This window comes from Centroberyx gerrardi, chromosome 7 (assembly GCF_048128805.1).
Source record: "Centroberyx gerrardi isolate f3 chromosome 7, fCenGer3.hap1.cur.20231027, whole genome shotgun sequence".
NCBI lineage: Eukaryota > Metazoa > Chordata > Actinopteri > Beryciformes > Berycidae > Centroberyx > Centroberyx gerrardi.
Genome location: NC_136003.1, coordinates 19,892,867 through 19,916,051, shown reverse-complemented (window position 1 = coordinate 19,916,051; position 23,185 = coordinate 19,892,867). Strand labels below are relative to the sequence as shown.

The following is a 23,185-nucleotide window of genomic DNA, read 5'->3' as shown; positions in this document are numbered from 1 at the left end:
TGCTACTATTACTACTAGGCTACTACCACCACTTCCTGTATTAGACCTACTACTACTACTACTACTACTAGCCTACTACTACTACTACAACTAATAATAATAATAATAATAATAATAATAATAATGATCATAATCATTTTAATAATAATCATAATAGGTGACACAATGAATTCATCTTTATTCACTCAGCTTCTTTTATTGCTTGCCTTTATTTTGAAGATACACAGGCTGAACCATGAAATCACAGCAGTAAAAAAGCAGCTTCACAAAGTCAGAATTATTTTTTGGAAATTTGAAAATAGAATTTATAATTTTTACATTCCCAAAATGAAATGCCAAGTATACAGCACAATAATGAGAGACAATACAGTAAAGATACATGCCAGTCAATATATATATTCTACTTCACAACTTTATAAAGAAATAACAGAGTATCATCATCAAAACAAACTATAGTTTATACAAAACTGCTTTATATAATGTCAAAACAGTTCGCCGTACGCTTCCCTCCTCCTGCGGCGTTATGAGGTCAGGAACACCTCAAAGAGACTGGCGACTGAATGCATTCGGTAGAAGATTCCAAAAGGAAGTCCAATATTCACAATAGCAGCCCACATGTTGAATTTGTAAAATTCAATTTCGGTGGTATGGTCAAACTGGGGACGAGCACCAAATGCGGGCATGATCCAGAGCTGTCGACAAAAAGAGACAATGTTTACTATTTGAGGAATTTAACAACGACAGTGAGTTTGAAGAGTCTACAGTGAGGAAGAACTGTACTCACAATGATGTTGGCGAGCAGCAGGAAGGCGCAGACCTCCTTCAGCACCCTCCTCTTCCACGTCAGTTTGGGTCTGTGCTCAGGAATGTGCGACATGTGGCCGTGCAGACTGTGGGCCGTGAGTACCGGGCTGGACTTGGTGTCCATGTCTGATCCCTCGAGGCTGCTCAGCTCTTTGCTCGCCTGCAGCACGTATGGGTTTGTGAACACAGTGACCGGGTCCGGCTCGTGATATGGCTCCCGGTGCAGGCCTTCAATGATGAAGAAGTTCTGCAGGCCCAGCTGGACCACAGTCAGGATTGCCCAGGCCAGGTTGAGGCCGTTCAGGTAGCCCTTGGCTCCAGTTGCCACCAGAGCCACAATAGAGAAGTAACTGATGATGAATTGTCCCATCGACGCTCCCACCAGCAGCCCCACATCCAGGCTGCGTGTGGGGTTTTTCTCGGAGACGTGTTCCCTCTGGTCCAGCCTGTAGATGGCACAGCCGACCACAGTGGAGACAGACATCAGGCTCACTATCACTACATTCATGATGAAGTGCATCATCAGCACTCTGTCTCTCGTCTCATCGTCCTCCTTCTCCACTTCCACCTCGTACACTATGAAGGTTGCCAGACCCGCCACCACCAAGAGAATTCCCGTCACAGGACCCAGAAATACGTCCTTGAGACGGAACGTGGCGCTGTGGTGGTGGTGGTCATCCGCTATTCTACCAACATTTTTCCACATGACGTAGGCCATGGCAGAAGCAAAGAGACTGTACTCAATGTTGAAGGGGTACAGGTAGTAGTAGGCATCCTTGAAGACTTTACATGAAGAGTGGCTGCACTTGCATTTATCATCGCCGTAACTTGCTGAAAGACAAGAAAGTAAGAGAGAAGTGTTATAGCATGTCAGTGATTGCTTTATCTGCTTTGATTGCTTCATCTACTTTGATTACCTCTTTCAGTATACATTCTTCGGCCAGAGAGTTTAGTTGTGTTTGGATATTCTGGGATGATTGTTTGGTGAAGGGACTCCTCGGTGACCGCTGTCATCCACAAAACTAGATTTGTGGAGAACGTCAGCATCAGCCCACAGCTAAATAAGAGGAGGGAAAAATCGAGGGGAAAAGAGAGAAGGAAGAGGCAACAATGATGAGAAACAAAAAGTTTTTGTGATCAGCTTTAACAGCTTTGACTTTGAATTTCCAAGGCAACAAATGTGAAAGGTTAACAGTTAAGTTTTCTACAAAATTAAAATGTTTTATCAAAGTGAAATATTCCTTTAAAAACCTTGCACATACACTTATGAGACATAATGGGACAGCGTTTTAACAATGACAGTGAATTATGCAACAGATAGGAAAATCTATGAATCACCTACCGTGTAATGTTTCTTTGCACCTGCACACAGTCCTTGGCATGGATCCACAGAAAGTATGTCTGAAAATTGATTTCACAATAATCATAAAACTTTGTAACTATAAAGACCAAACTAAATTATTGATTTCTCAGTCACTCAGCATTTATGATGTAATCATTGTAGGATGCTGGCATGTTTACCTGCACAATTATGAAAAGAAGCTGCACAACAGGGAAGGCAACTTTGACAGCAGAATCGCAGTGGAGGTAGCCCACATAGCTGGCAATCTTGAAAATGTCCATGATAAGACTGAGGAGTCCAAACAGCACAAGTCCTCCTGAAGGAAAAAAATATGGAATGGGAAAATGTAGAATAAGGAAAAGTTATAAAACCATTACAAATTGGTCAGTAACTAAATGAATGATTCACAAGCAAATATAACACGGGGATGAAAAAGTTCTTACCCCTGAGCCATATGGGCCCAGCGTGGCCGTCCTTGTAAAAGACAGCATGATCTTTCCTAGCCATGTAGATGGTATAATAAAGCATCCAGATGGTAGTGAGGAGGAGGAGAATGATGAGGAAAATCTGCAGGTCAGGGGAGCCGATGGCCACATTGTTGTAGGCACTGCCGCTGACCAAGGCGCAGCCCAGGATCAGAACGTTTAGAGAAATGATCCCAGACAGGAGCCAACCCCAGTTCCGGCCGCGGTCCCTCACAACTCCGCTGGAGGAAAGGGTTAGGTCAGGTTCACAGTGAGCACTCCCCACTTGACCCGCTGCATTGATGTTGTTGGACAAGTGGGCCTCCTCCGTCTCCCTGTCTTTGGCTGTCATCCTACATGGTTCACATGGATTTCCAGTGGTCAAACAGTCGCATGGATAGCCAGTGTTCAAACACATGATTTCTCTCCCAAAGGTCTTTGCACAAATGAGCTGTTGGCTATGTCCACCTCTATTTGAGATATTACAGGTTTAACAGCTACACCCACTCTTAGGCTTCCTCTAAAGAGAGATCCCGCCCAAGCGAAACCTTATCATGAACCCAAAATCTCAAGTATAATTGTCACCTCATCAGTGCTATACAAAAGAGCAGTTTCTAATCGCCAAATGGGATTTGATTTCTTCCTTTGGTTTTGGTTTTGGCAAAGAATGACAAGGGGTGTAGCATGTTAAAAGCATTGCATTCTGTGGGAATCCACAAAGCTATTTAGATATTCAAAGGCCATTGTTCACATGGATGAACTGTGCTATTTTACTTGGGGACAGTCATAAATACGCAGCTCTCCATATCTGATAAAAATAAGAATAGTATCAGGACAGATGATATAACTCTGGCATCAGTGAAAACAGCTCATATTGACTACATAGAAAAAGCAAGGCCCATTGACAATTCAAAATTCCATTCATTTAATCAGTGACCTGATCCAACAATAAGAATTAAACATCAAGAATAAGTATCAGGATACCTATAGAAGCTTACCTGGTGTGATGTGATCCTGAGAAGCAGTCTGAGCCTTCATGGCTTTTATATCCATCCACAGCCACTGTGGTTTACGTTGGACTTTGTGTACAAAGAGTCATAAATGTCAATAAATCTGTTATGAACAATACCATATTATTACCACACACAGTGTGTTTTGCACAAAATATTCATGTAAAGTTCAAAAGAGTTTTCCAAGAAAAGCCTTTTTTCACGACATCCACAATACAAGAAACCGGTTCCTTTTCAGATTAACAGCAACTTTTTTGATTTGACATTATACATTTTTAATGCCAATCATTCGTTATAGAAGTTTTAACAACATGTCCAAAATAAATATGATGAAAGTTGAGAACAACAGAATTGGATAACACGTGAATTGATCAAAAAAAAAAGTTTTTCCATTACCCATTTGCATTTAAACACTTTAGAGGCTTTATGTGTTGAGTTTGGTTGTACTGCAAAAGTTTATCCACTTTTGCCCTGCAGCAGAGCACAGGTGCACCTCACAATCAAAATGTGGTCAAAATTCTCTAAATGGGCGTAGCAAACCCCACTTGACAATCTTTTTGATTCAGTGCTTGAAGGGAATACTTTCAGTGCGTTAATGCTATTCATGTGACATGGAAGAAATGGGCCTCTGCTCCTTTTCTAATGCAAAATGCCTAAGGTGTAGTACATGAAAAGGCTGGGCTCCATCCATGCCTATTGTCATGGAAGTTTCAATTGGCCAGTATGTCTGGCCACTTCCAGTCCCTGAGCAATAGGTTAAAACATGTGAAATTATCTTTTTGTCAGATCAGTACTTAGGCTAATTGATATCCTTGGCATTAGGGTGGGGTTGAGAGCAATGTCACTTTCCCATTGCAACAGCCAACAACCATGTCAACACTTCATCAGAAGACACATTGATCCCTTCCTTGTGTGAATCAAGTCTTTTTTTAAAATCTTGACAGTAAATGAGGAAGCCTCTGACGGAGAACAATACCTTATTGAGAAGAACAGGGAAATACGGAATAAGGAGCAAAGTGTTACTAGAATGACTTGTTCTATTACATGACTGCTTGTATATGTCTCAATCACACTGAGAAAAAATTGCCATTATGCAAGAGATTCTTTAACCTCTTTAATTGTGATTTCAATTTACAAAATGAGAAATGACTGTCACTTTAGGGTGATGATGGCATTAAGATTGTTGCTCTGGCAGAAGTATATTGCTGATCTTTGTTACCATTTGAAACAGTTAAAAGTAGAATATTGGTTGCGTATTTTGTGTGGAAAGAATGAACACAAGCATTTTCTGAAATAGTACACCAATTCTTCTGCTAAAGTGAAACCTCTATCCTGAATGAGTTTATCCCTGAGTTATAAATGGGTTATCGCCTTACTAGACCCATGTCATAAACATTTTGGAAATAATGAAAAATTCAGAAAAGTTTTGAGATTTAGGCTATACAAATTAAACTTAATTAAAATGAAAATATTCCAGATAAACCTAATGGAAGTGGATGAAAATATTGTTCTTTTCAGCAATTAGTAGAGTGACATCTGTACCTACTTTGCTTGACCCATAGGGTTGTAGCCAAATCTCTAAGCTATAGGCCTAAACTGACAGAATATCATCAGCACCAAAGGCACTCAACACACAAATAATTTTTTTATGTTCCTTTTTAGTACCTGTAGGCCCCACTTACATTAATTTAACTGCCCTTACAAAAATATTTTAGAAGGACAGGCTATGTCATTCAAATAGCCTACCAGTGAAACTAGAAATTCCCTCTTATAGGAATATTATAGTGGTACCGTAGGAGATAAAACACACCATAGAGTACGATAATGTCATTTAAAACAGTACAGACACACTATAAATCCCTATAGGAATATCATAGGAATATTATAGTGATACCATAGGAGATTAAAAAAAACAACTTATATATATCATCAAGAAAGGGTCATTATAAACTCACTGCTGAGTAGGCCTATCACAGACACTACAAGTCCATATAGGAATATCATAGGAATATTATAGGGATACTATATGAAATAAAAATCCCATAAGGTCACGACTCGGTTTACCTCAGACGCACTACAGATCCCTATCGCAATATTATAGGAATATTATAGTGCTCAAGTCAGCCATAGGCAATATGTAAAGAGATGAATGGTGTTTTGAGGGTCCACCACAGCAGGGCCCCAGTCTGAGGTGGACCACATTGGCCACCGGGAGCACTGTTAGCCATGCGGTGCGCATCCCGGTGCCGGCTGCCCCTGGATACCGACGCGCTCTGCCTCTGTCTCTCGGCTCTACTGTGTAGGAGAGACACTGGCTGTGGTGGGACAGTGGGGCAAAGTGGCACCTCGGCCGGTCAGCGCCCACTACATGGCCGGACGATGATGATGATGATCAAACGGAACGGGGTCGAGGTTGGATTAATTCTGCACCATGAATGACAGGTACCACAAGGCGGCCCGGGACGGCTACCTGGACCTGCTGAGGGAGGCTACGCGGAAAGATCTCAACGCACCGGACGAAGATGGCATGACACCGACGTTATGGGCTGCTTATCACGGCAACCTGGAGGCTCTGCGGCTGATCGTAGGAAGGGGGTGGGTATATAAAGCCAGCTGCTCCTCAAATAAAAGGCCCATCATATCGTGTGCGCACTGCATGCACTAGGCTAGGCTACAGCCACCAGCATGAAACAATGTCCACGTTAACTCATGCATATTCTGTAATTAAATCTATTTTTTCTCAAAGCAAGTGTACACTTCTGCCAACGCAACGGGGTGAGACACTTTCGCCTGTTTCAGGATTTTTTCCATATCAATATCAAGGCAGAATATGGCAGATCATTCTACACTTGAGAAGAAATTCTAAGAAATTCTTTATTCTCATAAACTTTATTTGCATGAGAAACAAGTGACACTATAACTCGCCCAATCGACTCGTTTCAGGACATTCGTTTCGAGAACGAATTGGTTTTAAGATTAGACTAAATTACTTGAAGATAGTTTTTGTACTGTTGTTCAGTCCAAACAGTACAGTCAAAAAGAGCCATTTGAAAAGAAAAACGCTTCTGCCACTGTAACAATACACCACCACGAATGTAGGTCACCTTTTCCAAGGTGCTACAACTAGTCCAGAGTTAAACGTGACAAACTAGCCTCGAGGAGAGATGCAAATGGACAGGCTCTGACATGTCAACACAGATCAGCCTCAGGCATGAGATGCTGAGTGATGGCTCACATGGGCGGCTTCAGGCACATGCATATTGGAAATGTGTAGACTGTATTTTGTACTATTTGGCCAGCTCTGAAACCTGGCCAAGAAATCATACTTAGGGGGTATTATATATTTGAGTAGGCTATATTCCTGAATTTCCCCAAGGGGATTAATAAAGTGCTGTCTTATTTGATCTTATCTTATTGTAGGGATAGTGAAGGGTAAACCTGCTTAACCTCCACCTTATCCACCTTTGAATGTGTACGGGTTTCATTTTTGGAACAGGCTACTTAACCCACTTTTTTAGGCTGAAATAAAACTCTGAAATCCTGTGATCAAAGCCTGACAATGACTTTTTTTAAAACACATAGTTAAATATTTTTCATTTTTAAATTATGAACAAATGTAATTAAGTAAATGCAGTGTTTTAGTATTTTGGTCTGAGAGCTTAATATGCAGAGGTAACTGGCCTGTATGATTACATAACATAATTGAATGCAAAGGGAAATGATTTACCAGAGAAACAGGACATACCTTTATTTTAAGAAGCTGCAGCATTTGACTTTTACCTTTGGCATGAATATGATGGAAATTGCTGGCCATTGTGTTGAAGTTTATGTTCCATTATGTAACAGTTACGGAACAAAAGTTTTTACTTGAAATGAGTTTTCACCAGAAAAATCATTGTGGCTTTTATCTCTGTTTTTCACATTTATAATGGATATATGCCATTTCAAGGTGAGACAAAGTAGGCTACAAAGAAATGTTGGCCTATACTTCAGCAATGTGTGCAAATGTCATACTGTATGAAGGGACAGTTAGGACCGGGAAACACACAAAAGCCTATTTCTCTCCCTTTGTGGCTGACCTGGTTAGCCTGCCAGCCAGAAAAATGGGCCCATTATGAATGTGCATAATTGAGTAAAGTTTGAGTAACTCATTATAACAGTGAAACAACACGGTTGCTCAGTGTGTGTGCCACCATGTTTTGATATTGGTAAAGCTTTCTTACATCACACATAATAGATTGGTGCAAGTTGCTTGAATGCAATAGCAATGTAGGAGCACAAATAAGGAAGTGCTCAGGGCATTTATGTTCTCTGGTCCCTTCTGCATTCTTAAAACACACAGGCAGCAAACCAAGAAGGATTTCATAGCTAGAGCTATGTGAAAATACAGGGGTTACGGTTAGGTATACCCTAAATTTCCCACGGAATAAGTGTAAACAAGGCATTGAAGGCATTTACCTCACAAGGACACAGCATTCCCTTGATAACAGAAAACATAAACTGGCCCTCAATAATAAAGCCTGACTGACATTTGGTTCTAAAAGTAAATATTAAAAGCTGCCATAATGTTTCACAGAGGCGCCAAACTCGTGAGACCCAGGGAAATAATGAAGAGAAGTTTAATGCTGCTTGACAACTTTATGGGGACAATGCAGTACTGTGCTATGTGTGGCAGATATATTGCATTGAGTGTACAGTAACATCAAGCTGTCACTGGGATTGAAGGCGAAACACCCCACAATGTGATAAAGAACAGGGGAGGGATAAGAGGAAAGCAGCCCTGTTACTATTGTGATCAGCATTTTACAGGGAGAAACATAAATTATTATAGATAAAGCTATTATGTAAGGAAGTCCTTACCTGAGACAAGCCTATTATACAATCTGAGTTTAGTTAGGTAATAAATATTTCGTCTCAAAGTAAACATAACATAACATACTGCTGGGCTAATTGCAGTTTATCTTATGATTTCAATTTATAACATTTCATGTTCCTTTATCTATTTCAGTGTTTCTGTGCCGAGTTAACAGTGTTATTTTGTGTTTGATGGTTGTTTTATTGGTGCCTCCTGGGCTGTTAGCCAAGTACATCATATCTCACACAATGATGACAACCATTCTATCACCTTCAAACTGTAGCAAACCATGACCATTTCACTGAGGTGTTTGTCTGTCCACTGCGCTCTCAGAATAAGAACCCAATCCTGTCCAGGCCAAAGGCCTTGGGGGTTGAAATCAGGGTCTGCAGGTGAGAGGGTGCTAATCGCTGCCCTGGTTGGGTCTAGCAGATCTGACACACATTCCCTGTGAAAACCTTACAACTCTATCCATTAATAATATATCTGAGCTTCTACAATGGCTTCACCTCCATCTCATCAAATATTGAACAGTCTGTACATGGCTCCATTGGAGAACTGATGCTATGCAAGGATAAGACAGTCAATCCAATAAAAATGTAAATTCAGAGGAGGGACCACTCACCAGGAGGTTCTTAACTGAAAGATGGACAAAAAATTTGAGTTGAAATTCGAGTCCCATGCAATACAAAGTTGCAGTGGTCACCTACAGCTTGTGTATTACATGTACATCCTGTTTTCCTTAGAACAATTTCCATTGTCAGTAGAAAAGGAAATGCTAATGTATGATTGAATAATAATTACAACAAAATTCTAGTAATCAGAGAATAGATGAGTCATCATAGATTTGTATAGTAAGCCTATGGGAAAGAGAAGTGAGAAAGCTCCATACACTTCCTCCATATCAGCCAACCAGCTGTAATGTGTTATGACTTGAGGAATCCAGCATGACATCACCAGCTATGCACAGTTGTGCTTCTGAGTCAGGCACAACCTATCCGGCCTCCCCCTGAAACTGGATACAGGTAGTGTAATGGCAATGCTGGCAAGCCTGTGGTCATATTACAGACCAACAGCAACAGTGTAGCACAAGTAGAGGTAACCCTAAGGTCGTGGGCTGTTGGCCAAGGGTGAGCCCTGATGATATTATTGGCGATATGCCCCCAAATAATAATAAATTCCCTGTGCTGGATATGATTAATCAAACCATCCTGCCATTTGTCAGTTGGTTTGAGCCTTTTAAAATGGTTTATAGCCTAGAAGAGATCTGTGATCTTTTTTCAGATGCATAAAGGCCACGTAATGTTTAGGCTTTAAATTATTAATTAAGGCTCCATGAACAACCCATGGATGGCAGGTCAGTGCTGAAAACATAATCAAAAAATCATAAGCTTACTCATGAGTGAGTCACTATATTTAGGGTCATCTAAACAGATGACAAGAAGAAGGTAATCTGTATCCTGGCTCGTATTGCACCTAGCTAACACTTAGCCTTTGGAACTGTGACACTTCTCTTAGCAATGATGGGTCAGTGTTTTATAAGGGATTTATGTTTCAAACAGTCTGAGAGAGATGGAAATATATATAAGTCTCTAGGATAATATATATAAGTCTGTAGGACATATTGGTCTCTGTCTCTTGTTCAAGTTCTCTGAGTCTAAAGGTGGTATCTAACTTATTTCTTCCGCACACAGAGGAAACCCTGACAAGTGTGACATATGGGGGAACACGCCGCTCCACCTGGGGGCTGCCAATGGTCACCACAACTGCCTCTCCTTCCTGGTGTCTTTCGGTGCCAACATATGGTGCCTGGACAACGACTACCACACGCCGTTGGACATGGCCGCCGCAAAGAGTCACATGGACTGTGTCCGCTACCTGGACTCCATTGCTGCCAAGCAGACAGCCCTCAACCCCAAGCTTGTCAGCAAGCTGAAGGACCGGGCGTTTCGTGAAGCTGAGCGGCGAATCAAAGAGTGTGTGAAGATGCAGAAGAAGCACCACAAGCGTATGGAGCGGAAGTTCCATAAGGAGGCATCTGAGACTTCTATATCAGATGTCATGAGCTTTTCCAGTTACACCAGCAGCTCTGTGAGCCGCAAGATGCACAACTTCAATCCAACCACCGTCAGTGTGCCATATTCTCAGGTCAGGATTTTTCACAAATCTACTCTTACTCTTACTTTTCAGTTGATATGCTTGTGACTAATTTCTGTGTTATTCCTGTCCTGTAAGGCTACTTTTCATGCCACAAACCGGGGGAAGACAAAGATCCAGAAGAAGTTGGAGAGGAGGAAACAAGGGGATGGGACCTTCAAAATCTATGAGGATGGAAGGAAGAGTGTTCGCTCCCTCTCTGGCCTTCAGCTGGGCAACGATGTCATGTTCGTCAAACAGGGGACCTATGTCAACCCAAAGGACCGTGGCCGCCGCAATGTTCGTGACATGTTCTCTGGAATCAATGACGATGCCATTTCACGTGCCATCAGCGAGCCGGACCTCCATGGGCCCGATGTGGACTATTCTGAGATCAGCACCGACTCAGGCCACGACTCCCTGTTCAACCGGCCTGGTCTGGGCACCATGGTTTTTAGGAGGAACTATGTGAGTGGGGGGATGTTTGGCCTAGGTGGACGGGATGAGGCCAGTGTGGCGGGCATGGGCCGGTCAGCCGATACCGTACGTTTACGCAGCAGGCTGCAGCATTCCCCGAATCTGGATGAAGACAGCATCGGCAGTGCACGCAGCCTGCAGGAGAGGAACGTGCAGGAGTTGCCCTGGGACGAGGTGGAGCTGGGGCTGGACGACGACGATGAGCCTGAGACAAACCCCCTGGAGGTCTTCCTGGCCACCCAGAGCATGAGCGAGTTTACCTCCATCTTCAAGAGGGAGAAGATCGACCTCGAAGCGCTATTGCTGTGCTCTGACCATGACCTCAAGAGCATCCACATCCCCTTAGGACCGAGGAAGAAGATCTTAGATGCTTGTAAGAGACGCCTGGAGACCATTGAGGACCCAGACTGCATTGAGGACACAGAACTGTAAGTGCTGGTTGTTGTTGTTTTTTTAATGAGATTTTTAATGATGCATCTCTCTTCTAGTCATAGAGATCTAGCCATTGAGGAAATTTAATTTTCAAATGAAAACCTCTTCTGTTACAAACATGGTTTATTCTGAAATGGTTCCTCTCTTGTCTTCCATTTTACTCTACAGATAACATGATGATCCTCCTGCTGCATGCTTATCTAGCCTTAAAGGTCAGTGGAGCACTGTGGAGAGAGTGTCATGTATGGACTTAATGATTTACCTCCTCTGGTAACTCTGTGGTAACAAAGCAGAAAGGACATTGTCGTGATTTTACCTTGTGTTGTTAGACTCAGGAAAATCACTGACGGTTTGTCCTGATCATAGCCTTACAGAGTTACGGGAGTCCACCGCACTGCATGAATGAACAAACTCAATGACGATTATCAGAGTACAGTGTCCTGCAGTGTCCTTGTATGTCAAGTGGCATAATTAATGGAGAGTCGATTGTGGGGTCTGTGTCCCCTGAACATGTTTGCCCCTGTGGGGTAAGTCCTACCATCTCATGTGCCTGCATTGCTTGTGCCTGTGCATTTGTTTAAATGTATTTTGTAATAGATGCTTTGGACATTCATTTAATGACAATTTGTTTATTAATCAATTTTAAAAACATTTTTTTCCTTGACTCACTCAGCTGATGTGCAGTCATATTTCACATCTGTACATGTTTACATACAGTGAGCCATGTCAATCCAAGTTTGGCTCACTAGCAATGCAGGCCAATTGTTTGCAGAGTCAGTGAGCAAATATATTGAATCCTGTTTTTGAATACTCTATAGTATTGTGCATTGTGTGAAAACATGTCATCTTTAGATACATATTTTTCTAATACACAAAATAACATGTTTTAGTTCTATATTTTGCATGTCCAGTGAATATGCAGTGAGGTATAAACCTTTATAGCACTCATATCCTGTCTATGTCATAGTCTTGTCAACAGTTTGTGTCTTGAATAGTTTTTAATATAGGCAGATATAGGCTACATCTGAAAAGGAAAAGATGTCAACATTGAATGTCTAATTTTTTAAAAAGGAACATTTTTCAAGTGGACTTTTGGCTTAATAAAAGTACTAATTTAAATTATGCTGTATTCTACTTCACTGAGGTATCCATATACTCTATCTTGGGAGATAGAACAATGTAAGAAAGTACACTGATACTCATTCATTTATGTACCTAAAGTATAATTTCCTGAAAATTGCTGGGTTCCTGCTTAGCAACATGTCTATTATACTGTTCTTTATTACGCAGTTTCAGAACTACAGGTCATTGAAAATACAGTCTCAGTCATTACCTGTTTACAAAGACAGTCTACCATGGCAGGAACTCTAGCTACCTATTTACATTTCCTGCTTCTCCCAAGTATGTGTGTGTGTGTGTGTGTGTGTGTGTGTGTGTGTGTGTGTGTGTGTGTGTGTGTATGAAAGGGGAAAATGGCTGTTTTGGCATCTTCAACTAGTCATAATAATCCTGCACCAGCTGCTCACACACAACACAAGGGTCAGTGCCTCCTCACTATGTACTGCATGACATGAAGTCAGGAAGTGGTAGATAAGTACTGCTGTCTGGAAACTCAGTGCTTCTGAGAATTCCAGCATAACTCCGTTATCAAAAGGAAACACTGTCAGCCTCCTCCTCAAAGGTCCTATAACAGTGTTCAGCCGAGGTCTCAGTGAATGACTTATTTGTGATAATGTCAACTAGAATAGTATCCGTGTACAGTTTTGATGTGTACATCTCTAGCTCTATTAATTCATTATTGTCACAGAATTTGAAAGTAAAAAGACAACAAGAAACAAGTCAAGTCAGTAGCTTATAGGTAATGAACAAGAGTACATTTACTCCCCTGCTTGGCTGGGCTACAATACACGCATCATTTCCTCCCCTCATCTCCGTGATCTGGTCAAGCTGCGTCTTGAGCTTAGTGAGGTTGGTTACAGGGGAAAGAGAAGGGAAAAACAGGGGAGGGGTGAAAAATGAGAATGCTTTGGCTGGCTGACTCAACAAAAGATCTTAGGCGTGGTTCTCAATTCTTTCCGTATGCGCTCATGAGGGTCCTCGGATTGCAATAAAGACAGGAAAGAGCAGTGTCGGAGTGTGGCGAAGTTAGGCCTTGTGACAGTTTAGCACGAAGCTTCACCAGTTCAGATCTCCAGTGAGTAGAGGGGCTGTATCTACGGCTGATCGGGCAGAGACTACAGTAGGTCACACTCAGACATGGAGACTCCCGGCACAAACAATGAGGAGAACATGAAAGAGAATCCGCCACCTTGTGAAAAACAGGACAACTCTCACGCAAACAAAGACCTGGGGGATCCTACCAGCACGGCTGCATCTGGGGACAGTAACAGCCAGTCCTCTGACACGCTGCTCCCGGATGATGTGCTATGTGACTCCTGCATCGAGAACCACAGCAAGGCCGTAAAATCCTGCCTGACCTGCCTAGTGTCTTACTGTGAATCCCATCTCAGGCCCCATCTGGAGAACGTCAAGTTTCAAAACCATCGGCTGGTGGATCCCCTCCACGACATTGAGTGTCGGACGTGTGAGGTCCATCATCTTCCTCTTGAACGCTTCTGCCTGGCAGATGGATGCTGTGTGTGTCGGGACTGCGAGAGCCAGGAGCATGATGGGCACACATCTGCATCTGTAGGGGAGGCGCGTAAAGAAATTGAGGTCTTAAACACACACTCACATAAACACACACACACTCACTCAAAATACAATAAATTTCACACAGTGTATAACACAAAGTGACATTAATTTATGTTCCTGTGCATGCAAGGCCTGATGTCTAGTAGAAAGACATGTTGGCAGACTTCTCATTTGATTATCACAAACTTTTCTTTTTAATACTGACTGTTATATCTGAAATAGAATTCCTAAGTCTGATTACTGAGCTTTAACTTCCCTCTTACAAATAGGGAAAAAGAGGGCAAAATGCTCAGTTACGGTATGTTAGTAATCCTCTGGCATTTGTCCCAACATATGGTCTTGTTTGAGAACCTGATGTAGTATCTGTTGCACTTGTGTTTGATTGTATGCAGACCGAATTGCAGAAGAAACAAGTAGAGATTACCCAGAGCGTCTCAGCAGCTGAGAAGGCAGTTGGAAAGCTACAGAGCAACAATGCCTCAATTAAGGTACACTGCGTAGGCAAATGTTACACCAGAATCCACTGTCTGTGTTATAATTTATTGATCTAATGCACAACGGCCCAGCACAACCTCACAAGATATTATTATCTTATCGTCATATTCTAGCCTTCAGTGTTTTATTCTGTGTGTGTATCTGTAATTGCTCTCTGCCCCTTCAGTCTTCTGTGGCAGGGGTTGGTGTTGTTATTGAGGAGCAGTTTGCCAGGCTGCAGACAGCGGTGGAGGAGGCCAGAAGAGGGGTAGTGGAGGTACTGGAGGGAGAGCAGAGACAGGCCCTCAAACAGGCAGAGGGCATACAGGCATATCTGGAGCAGAGGCGGGCAGAGCTGACGAAAACCTTGGCTCAAATGGACAGACTGTCCAGGAACAAGACCCATGTCGACTTCCTGCGGGTAAAAATATATAGGATATTAAAAAACAAATTTAAGACACAGCTTTGCCCTGTCAGTGTCAACCTAATGTCTCATATGATCTGATACCTGGGGATTAGTACAGAATGTTCTCTGAGACAGACGGTTTATTTTGGATTTTGGAGTGTTGACAGTGTATACAGAGTAGGCATATCTGACAAAATTCCTTTCATTCATTTCACGGGAAAAAAAAACACTGTCTTAGTGCTGGATCAGTGAAAAGGAGTTGCAGGTTATTTAACAGTTTTATGTCACTTCATCATGTGATCTTGAAGGGTTATTATGAGTTACAGTGTATGGTTACTTTCATTTTGCTTGTTGTAGGAGTACTCAGAGTGGAAGAAAGGAGTGGTGGACGTGTGTCTGCCTGGTGTGTACGTCAACCTCATGGACCATCTAGCCTCTTTCAGTCATGTGGTGACTGATGCTACCCAGGAGCTGTGTGACCAAATCCTCTCCTCCTACAGGGACAAACTGATGACAGTCTGCAAAAGTGGTGGGTGTACAGTACATATTTTATTCCTTACCTTACATCTTGTGGCTCCTTGTGGCGAAAAGTGCCTCAACAATACTTCTCCAGTGGATCTTGCTCTGTGCTGTTTTTATTTCTTCTTTGTTTGTTCTTCTCCATCTTTTCATGTTTTTTATCTATCTATTTATTTATTCAATATATTTATAAACCATAATGTCTTACCAAAAAACAGAATAACCTCTCTGATGACTGATACCCTAGGTACTAAAGCCATGGCCCAAGCCCAGATGGCAGAATCTCAGCCTTCACCCCTGCCTGACCCTGAAACCCGAGAGGGCTTCTTGAAATGTAAATACTGTTTTTAAGGTTTTTAATGTACATGCAACAAATTCATTTTTGTGTTTTCTATTCTTTGAATACAGATGCTCATTGTCCCTTTTTTTTAGCATATAAGTGACACTCCAATTACATGCAATGACAAATGTATTTCCCCTATAGATACAAGGAGTTTGACCTTTGACCCAGACACCACCCATCATTTCCTACGATTGACAGAGGACAGCAGAAAGCTGACCAACACCAGCCCCTGGCAGCACAGCTACCCAGACAACCCTGGGCGCTTTGAGTATTGGCGTCAGGCAATGACCTCAGAGAGCCTTTACCTGGGGAGGCATTACATTGAAATGGAGCTGAGTGGGGAGGGTGCACACATAGGAGTCACATATAAGAGCATTGATCGTAAGGGAGAGCAAAACACTAGCTGCATCACTGGGAATGACTTTTCTTGGTGTCTGGGAAGGAACAGGCGAGGTTTCTCTGCCTGGCATGCCGGTGTAGAGACACCCTTAGAAGGCACTGATATCACAAGGATTGGGTTATATGTTGACTTTTATCAAGGCTCTATTGCCTTCTATGATGTGACCGGCTCTATCACGCTGCTCCACAAGTACAAGGCTGATTTCATAGAGCCCTTGTATGCTACTGCCTGGCTCTCAAAGAAGGACAATATAGTTTCTCTGATTAATGCAAACACAATGCACAATATGCCAACACCTGCCACCCCAGATTGTTAGGAATGTGAGGTTGTAAAAGGAAAATCAGCACATTTTGAATGTTTATTTTGTTTGTATAACAAGGTATACATGGAGGATTTTTTTTTCATTGAAGTAAATTAGTGTCACAGAAGGTTATACTTACTACCATCTAGTGGTGACTGTGCAACATGTACACAATTAATTTATATATGGGTGTTAGAAATGTACTGCAGTTTCACTACTCTGGAAGCTGGTATGAAAAAAAAAATGCAATTACCTGCCAGCAATTGCTTTATTTGTTTCACAAGTTTATTCAGTGATCAAACTGCTTCAATGTCTGTCAGCTATTTTATGAGCTTATTTACATTGCTGGATTATTGTAGTTATGAGAGTATTGATTGTTTGTAAAGTGATTGTAAATCATCAACTTAATATATTTCCATAATAAAAAAGAAATGAAAGTACATTGGAAATAATCAGCATCCCTATTGTTCTCTACAGTAGACTTCAGGCATTAAAATCAGTTTCATTCTCATCATACACTGGATTTACAAAGTGCACACCTGACTGAGTCAAGGAGATTGAACCATTAACTTCAGTCCCATACAGACTGGGTAAAGCAGGCAAAGTGGTGGGCTTGTCAAACATAGGATTATCAAAGCCGTGGTCAAGAGGCCCACCAAGTTCTCCAATGTCACTGTTTTTCTTCAAGCTGCTCAGAGACGGCATCGAAGGCATTGATGGCATGGAGATTTGGGGCATGTGGATAACTCTCTTAATAACCAGGACAACCAAGACGGCAATGAGTGTCAGTAGAATTAGTACTCCAAACACAATTCCGACCACCATCCCAGCGCTAATCCCCGGATTATCAATGCTGCTGCTCCCGGAGGAGGCCTGGAATTCAGCCCCAGCAATTCCCAGGTGAGAGCCTTGAGAATGGACATCCTTCATTATGTCACGGGCCAGAGACTCTGCAACCATACCTGCCTGTGGGCCGTTCTCCCCATCCAGAAGCACTATCTGGATCTCAGCTGAGGCACCAAATGGGATGATCCCCATGAACCGCTGTGACTTGAAGACTTTGGACATGCCCACCTGAGTGGATTTGTATGATGGCAGGACAAGAAATAGGTGCTGGAGCCGTTGTCTGTAAGTCTGTAGGTTGAAGCCGATGGAATAATGGATGGTGACAATGGCACCACACACATCACAGCAGTGTCCTACAGGTTGGAGAGGCTTCTTACAGGTGAGAGAGGAACATGTTACACTGCCACAGATCCGGTCATGGTTTACAGAATTCCCACAGTCACAGCCAGAGGGATCTGCGCAGCCTGAGTTTCCAACACTAACAGTTGAGGATCCATGAAACTGCAGTCGGCCCGAGCCTGAACTGAGGTATTGGGAGAACTCAGATCTGCTACTAAAGGTCTTCCCCAGTACAGACACAGTTTGGACAGGAATGCTAGGCTTATTGGATGCGGTCTCCACTCTGAAAGAAGAGCGGGCTTTGAACACCACATCGTCATACTGGCAAGGAACGCTCTCCTCATGGACCGAGAACAAGAAGTGTCCATTCTGCAGGTCATCCAGTGTTGCGGCTGCCTGCCACAGGGCTGGGTTGAACCACTCAGAAGATTCTGAATCTTTGAACTGGTGAGTGCCACCTGCTCCACAGCCCGGCTCTTGTCCGCCCCCAACATAAAATCCAGCTCCTGAATTCAGGATGAACTCACCACCAACTGGCAACCTCATCTCCTGCACAGAATGGGTGGTCTCCACATACACCGACACTTTTCTCTGGGCTAAAAACTGAACTTTGTCATTACCACATGGAACAACTCCTTTGTCCCAGTTGGTTTTATTCTCGTAGTTGGTGTCAGGGATCCATTGCTTGTACAGGGCATTTGTCACCCCAACAAGGCAGAAGAGAAGGAACACGTCTGGCATTTTCAGCATCTTGAATGTTTGTGACAAACTGAGAGAACATTAAAGTGACCTTTGTTTCCAACCTTGTGACCAGCACAAGTGCACAGGTTGCCAGTAAAGTGATGAGCTAGGGGAAACATTCAGGTTTGGAACCAGGTGACCTGTAAAAGATTTACTTTTTCTGCAATAACTGAACTATCTTAGTCCTTTTATGTCCCAAGACAGCTTTTTAATCGTTTTAAAAGTATTTTTTTATATCCACCATGGATATAAAGTTTAGTTTGTCTGTCAGCAGGATATCTGAAAAACTACTGAACAGATTTCAATGAAATTTGGTGGCCTGATAGGTCTTGGGTCAAAGAACAATTGATTAGATTTTGTTGGTGATCCAGATCTGAGATTTCCACCATTAGACTATTCGAATTTTTTAGCCATAACTATGGAACTAGACAGAGACTTCATTCCAAATCTTGGGAGTATGTTTGTGGGATCAAGAAATTAATTAAACTTAAAATTTAAGAGATAGGAATGATATCTTTAGAATTGTTCAGCATGGCATCTTTTTATCTGTTCATTTAGTAATAAGATGGAGGACAGAGAGCGATCAGTGAATGAATGAATAAATAAAATTGTATTATTATTATTATGATTAACATTATTATTATTATTAGTAGTAGTAGTAGTAGTCGTAGTAGGCTAGTAGTACAGTAGTAGTAGAAGTAATATGTGGCCTAGTATTTGGCCTGTTAATCATAGTCTGTTGCAAGGATCGGCAACCATATGAAAACCATGGCACGTTTTTCCCTTCCTGTGTTTAGGCCATACATGATTTCACATCAGTAGGCCTAGTTATAATGCTTAATTTTTTTTAGCTCATTGGCCCACTCATGCACTGCCTGAGGCAGAGAGTCTCACCTGGGGTCATGAAAAAGCACCGTTGGAAATTTCACACACATAGGTCTAGCTGGCCTCATTAATCCTTATGGAATAACGTGTAAATCAAGTGCAGCAGGTCGGATATGGTTTACGAGGGCATTTACTTTGAAGAGGCGACCGGATCCCAGACCCGCTCCTGAAATGTATTGGGGCATCACACCTGGTGTGAGGCGAGAATAATCAATTAGTTGAAACTGATTACACCTGTTTTTCCTCCATTTACGATATCTTGTGGTGCGCCAAGTCCAACTCCTACTGCATCAACCTGACTAGCAAACAGACAATGCGTGTGCACCGTTATTAGTTGGCTATTTGTTTTTGGGTTTCAACTCTCGGTGTTGTTCTTTTGCCCTTTCCTTGCATCGCTGTAAATGTCATCAATATTCTAAACCTCTAGGCCTACATGTCTGGGCGTTAGACCTACCGCTGCCCATCTTGGCCGTCACCGTGGCCTACAATGTCGAGTAGCCGAATGGACATGAAAACTATAACCCGACAGATGTTCCGGACCTGCAACAAACTCTTCTCTAGGTAAAACTATCATAAGGCATTGCTGCAGTGGTGCGATTCCAGTCTTGAGGTGTTGGAAGTGTGTCTGTGGTAAAACAAGTTTTTTTTCTTTTCTTTGGATCCCCGTTAGCTGCTGCAATTAGTAGCCTATCCCCATGATGTCACATGCATACTACCAATATGGTACAATTTAGACAGTTCATTGGCTGTGGCTGTCGTTTGATTATAATAATCTGTTTATTTATTACAGTCACCTGTTATTTTCCTACCAAGATGGCCGTGTGATGATGTAATACTATGAATAGTAGTAATAGCAACTAATAGTATTTTATGCCCTGCAGCACTAACATAACTATAATATTCCAATAGGGGTTTCGAATTTTGGTGTGGTATTGTAATAATTAGTATCCTTCAAAATTTATAGGATTACTATTGTGTTTTGTTTTTTAATTACACATTCATGACTTTCCTCTTAAGGAAAACGCCTAATGACGAGAGGGATGTTGTGGAGGCCCATCCATCCAACATTGAAACAGCAGCTCAGATGGAGAATATCCAGCATTTGCCCAGTCTTGCACGTCCTCCCAGTGTGGAAGCGGTGAGGGAGAGGAACCACCACGGTGGCGGATGGCTCCTGTCTGGCATCATCTGTGTCAACATCCTGATCCTGGGTTGTGCTCTAGTCAGTGGCAGTGCCTTCAACAGCGTGGCCATTACTGCTGTACACCGACAAATCTTCCTCATCATTCTCCTCCTCCTCACCATCATCTGGATGCTGTTTTACACTATCTTCACCTTCCGAAAAGACAAAGCCGGCCTGTACAAAGACAGCCATGCAGGACCTGTGTGGCTCAGAGGTGAGACTGTCCTGAAACTTGGTAGGCTTGAGTTCTAGATGAGTGACATTTTAATCCTTAATAACTATTCTTATGTTTTGTTTTTTTTTTGCAGCTGGACTTGTGCTGTTTGGCCTCCTCAGTCTGATCATGGACATTTTCAAGATTGCTAACTATGTGGGTTATCTCCATTGTGACTCTGCTGTCAAAGTTGCCTTCCCTGTTGTGCAAGCTGTATTTTTATTTGTCCAGGTTGGTGCATTTAAAAACATTACACTTGTGCGTCGTAAGAACCTTGCACTGGCTTTGACTTAACTTGCTGTTTCGCTCAATTGGAGAAAACTTTTAAAACTTGTCTGTTTTTAGACGTACTTCCTATGGATTCATGCCAAGGACTGTGTGCAGCTACACAAGAATTTTACTCGGTAAATTCAGCTACTAAACAACCAATTGTAGTTTTCTTTAACCTTGCTGCACACTCATTGTTTCACTTTTTCAGGTGTGGGCTTACTCTTACCCTTTCCACTAACTTGGTATTGTGGATGGCTGCAGTCACCGAGGAATCGGTCCACCAAACTGAAATCCTTGAGAATGTCACAGGCAGCAGCATGTACAGAGGTATCTCGACATTACTATTAATTTCTCAGTAAATGCATTCATGCTGTCACTTTCTGGATAAACAACCAGTCTAATGAATAACCGACTAAAAGTGCTCCCCTTCCCATTCCAGCCAGCTATGGAGATGGCAAGTGTAAATGCAGTCACTCGGCGTGTGACACCTTCAAAGAGGCCTTCTACTACCTGTACCCCTTCAACATTGAATACAGTCTCTTCGCCTCTGCTATGGCATATGTAATGTGGAAAAACGTTGGTCGAGTAGTGGAGGACCACGCCCACCACATTAAGTTCCGTCCAAAGGATGTGTGTTTGGGACCTGTAGCAGGAATACTCCTGGTAGTTGCAGGTCTGGCAACCTTCATAGTGTATGAGGTCGGCGTACTACAAGAAGAGCAGAAGAAGAGAAACAAAGCCCTGCTGATTCACTTCATAATGAACGTAGTGATAGTGAGCCTGATGTCTGTCTCCACTGTGGTCGGCTGTGCCATCTACAGGCTGGACCAGAGGGAACACGTCTCCGAGAAAAACCCTACACGCAGCCTGGATGTGGGGCTGCTGGTGGGAGCGTCGATGGGACAATTCATCATCAGCTATTTCACTATTGTGGCTGTGGTGGCAACTGGAGCCAAGGGCTACCTGAACGGCCTCAACCTGGCCTGGGCAATCCTGACTGTGGTCCAGCTTGGCATGCAGAACTACTTCATCATTGAAGGCCTGCACCGGGAGCCCTTCCATGTGATGCAGGAAGCGGCACTGCACACAAATGCTCACGCTGTCCAAGATCATACGGAGATGAGCGTCGTTACAGAAAGCAATAAACCCAGGAACTTCCTGGCTTCAAATCTCAGTTGGAAGAGAAGGGTCCTGAAGGAAGTCTGTGCATTTTTACTGCTAGCTAACATCATTGTAAATCCAATTTACTTTATTTCATTTTATTGAGATTCACTTGCATAACTGATGTTTTAACAATGGCATATTGCCATTCCTGTACATGTCATTTCTGTTAATCAAGTCCTGTCCTAAATTTGTCCTGATTGTGTTGCTTGTTTTTGTTCTGACAGCTCTGGATCATGCCTGCATTTGGCGCTCGTCCCCAGTTTGACCACTCCATCGAGACCAAATTCTACAAATTCACCATGTGGGCTGCCATTGTGAATATTGGACTGCCTTTTGGAATCTTTTACCGCATGCACTCTGTTGCCAGTCTCTTTGAGGTGTACTTGATTTCTTAGATCAACTTATTTTAAGATGTATAGAGTAATTTTTATGCTATTGGTTGTCTATTTAATGTCTAAATCTTAAGTATTCTGTTTTTATGTTAAAGACTTGTTACAAGAATAAACTTGCTGGAACATCACACATTACTTGTCAGTACAGTTGTTGATCTGTATTCCCACATACTTTGTTACATAAGTTGGTCATGTGTTCATCTGATTTTATGACTTCCTATGTACCTTGTATTGCATCTAACAGCAACATACATTACAGGTGACACATTTATGGTAATGGAAGGACATGGTTGGAAATGAATAACTCGCCTACATACTTCATCACCGTATTATCAGTAGTGTAGCGGGCAGGGCTTCAAGGGCTGTGATGGAGATGCTCTTGTTGGAGAGAGCAAATGACAATGGCTGGAAATTTACCACCACATGCAGTGCCACTTTTATGCTGCCAGGTTTAGAGGGCAACAAACTAAAAATCGACTAGGCCTCAACAAAGC

The 23,185-nt window shown here is 42.4% G+C and overlaps 5 protein-coding genes across 7 annotated transcripts; 3 read left to right on the top strand and 2 right to left on the bottom strand.

The window, feature by feature from the left end:
• Nucleotides 1–236: 236 nt before the first annotated feature.
• otop2 (otopetrin 2) lies at nt 237–3,028 on the bottom strand. Its single transcript, XM_071924291.2, has 6 exons — nt 2,590–3,028; nt 2,326–2,462; nt 2,147–2,205; nt 1,722–1,861; nt 785–1,635; nt 237–692 (listed from the first exon to the last, which is right to left on the bottom strand). The coding sequence occupies exons 1-6, from the start codon at nt 3,026–3,028 to the stop codon at nt 522–524; spliced, it is 1,797 nt and encodes a 598-aa protein (XP_071780392.2). The 3' UTR covers nt 237–521.
• A 2,926-nt stretch (nt 3,029–5,954) lies between these two features.
• ush1ga (Usher syndrome 1Ga (autosomal recessive)) lies at nt 5,955–12,528 on the top strand. 2 transcript variants are annotated; one of them, XM_071924296.2, is made up of 4 exons: nt 5,955–6,215; nt 10,170–10,623; nt 10,711–11,516; nt 11,689–12,528. In XM_071924296.2, the coding sequence occupies exons 1-4, from the start codon at nt 6,052–6,054 to the stop codon at nt 11,690–11,692; spliced, it is 1,428 nt and encodes a 475-aa protein (XP_071780397.1). In that variant the 5' UTR covers nt 5,955–6,051; the 3' UTR covers nt 11,693–12,528. The 2 variants fall into 2 exon arrangements, with proteins under 2 accessions (XP_071780397.1, XP_071780396.1); XM_071924295.1 differs by lacking the exon at nt 11,689–12,528 and having other exon boundaries at nt 10,711–11,520.
• Nucleotides 12,529–13,533: 1,005 nt separating this feature from the next.
• LOC139930947 (tripartite motif-containing protein 16-like protein) lies at nt 13,534–17,020 on the top strand. 2 transcript variants are annotated; one of them, XM_071924292.2, is made up of 6 exons: nt 13,534–14,235; nt 14,607–14,702; nt 14,876–15,109; nt 15,452–15,623; nt 15,861–15,947; nt 16,098–17,020. In XM_071924292.2, the coding sequence occupies exons 1-6, from the start codon at nt 13,777–13,779 to the stop codon at nt 16,670–16,672; spliced, it is 1,623 nt and encodes a 540-aa protein (XP_071780393.1). In that variant the 5' UTR covers nt 13,534–13,776; the 3' UTR covers nt 16,673–17,020. The 2 variants fall into 2 exon arrangements, with proteins under 2 accessions (XP_071780393.1, XP_078141095.1); XM_078284969.1 differs by lacking the exon at nt 14,876–15,109.
• Nucleotides 17,021–17,140: 120 nt separating this feature from the next.
• amn (amnion associated transmembrane protein) lies at nt 17,141–18,730 on the bottom strand. The gene is made up of 2 exons (XM_071924314.1): nt 18,705–18,730; nt 17,141–18,669 (listed from the first exon to the last, which is right to left on the bottom strand). Exon 2 carries the CDS (start codon nt 18,590–18,592, stop codon nt 17,141–17,143), a length of 1,452 nt encoding a protein of 483 aa, XP_071780415.1. The 5' UTR covers nt 18,593–18,669; nt 18,705–18,730.
• A 1,225-nt stretch (nt 18,731–19,955) lies between these two features.
• LOC139930943 (proton channel OTOP2-like) lies at nt 19,956–22,694 on the top strand. Its single transcript, XM_071924289.1, has 7 exons — nt 19,956–20,029; nt 20,486–20,865; nt 20,960–21,096; nt 21,211–21,269; nt 21,344–21,462; nt 21,575–22,368; nt 22,524–22,694. The coding sequence occupies exons 1-7, from the start codon at nt 19,956–19,958 to the stop codon at nt 22,692–22,694; spliced, it is 1,734 nt and encodes a 577-aa protein (XP_071780390.1).
• Nucleotides 22,695–23,185: the final 491 nt, after the last annotated feature.

Excerpts from the sequence above, each read along its gene's own strand:
- otop2 (XM_071924291.2), bottom strand. The coding sequence starts at position 3,028 with ATGTGTTTGAACACTGGCTATCCATGCGACTGTTTGACCACTGGAAAT. Across the intron at positions 2,463-2,589 it reads TGGGCCCATATGGCTCAGGG|GAGGACTTGTGCTGTTTGGA; the intron begins GTAAGAACTTTT and ends TTTTTCCTTCAG. Across the intron at positions 1,862-2,146 it reads GTGCAAAGAAACATTACACG|CTGTGGGCTGATGCTGACGT; the intron begins GTAGGTGATTCA and ends CCTCTTATTTAG.
- ush1ga (XM_071924296.2), top strand. The coding sequence starts at position 6,052 with ATGAATGACAGGTACCACAAGGCGGCCCGGGACGGCTACCTGGACCTG. Across the intron at positions 6,216-10,169 it reads CGGCTGATCGTAGGAAGGGG|AGGAAACCCTGACAAGTGTG; the intron begins GTGGGTATATAA and ends TTCCGCACACAG. Across the intron at positions 10,624-10,710 it reads TCAGTGTGCCATATTCTCAG|GCTACTTTTCATGCCACAAA; the intron begins GTCAGGATTTTT and ends CTGTCCTGTAAG.
- LOC139930947 (XM_071924292.2), top strand. The coding sequence starts at position 13,777 with ATGGAGACTCCCGGCACAAACAATGAGGAGAACATGAAAGAGAATCCG. Across the intron at positions 15,624-15,860 it reads GATGACAGTCTGCAAAAGTG|GTACTAAAGCCATGGCCCAA; the intron begins GTGGGTGTACAG and ends CTGATACCCTAG. Across the intron at positions 15,948-16,097 it reads CCGAGAGGGCTTCTTGAAAT|ATACAAGGAGTTTGACCTTT; the intron begins GTAAATACTGTT and ends TTTCCCCTATAG.
- amn (XM_071924314.1), bottom strand. The coding sequence starts at position 18,592 with ATGCTGAAAATGCCAGACGTGTTCCTTCTCTTCTGCCTTGTTGGGGTG.
- LOC139930943 (XM_071924289.1), top strand. The coding sequence starts at position 19,956 with ATGTCGAGTAGCCGAATGGACATGAAAACTATAACCCGACAGATGTTC. Across the intron at positions 20,866-20,959 it reads AGGACCTGTGTGGCTCAGAG|CTGGACTTGTGCTGTTTGGC; the intron begins GTGAGACTGTCC and ends TTTTTTTTGCAG. Across the intron at positions 21,097-21,210 it reads CTGTATTTTTATTTGTCCAG|ACGTACTTCCTATGGATTCA; the intron begins GTTGGTGCATTT and ends GTCTGTTTTTAG.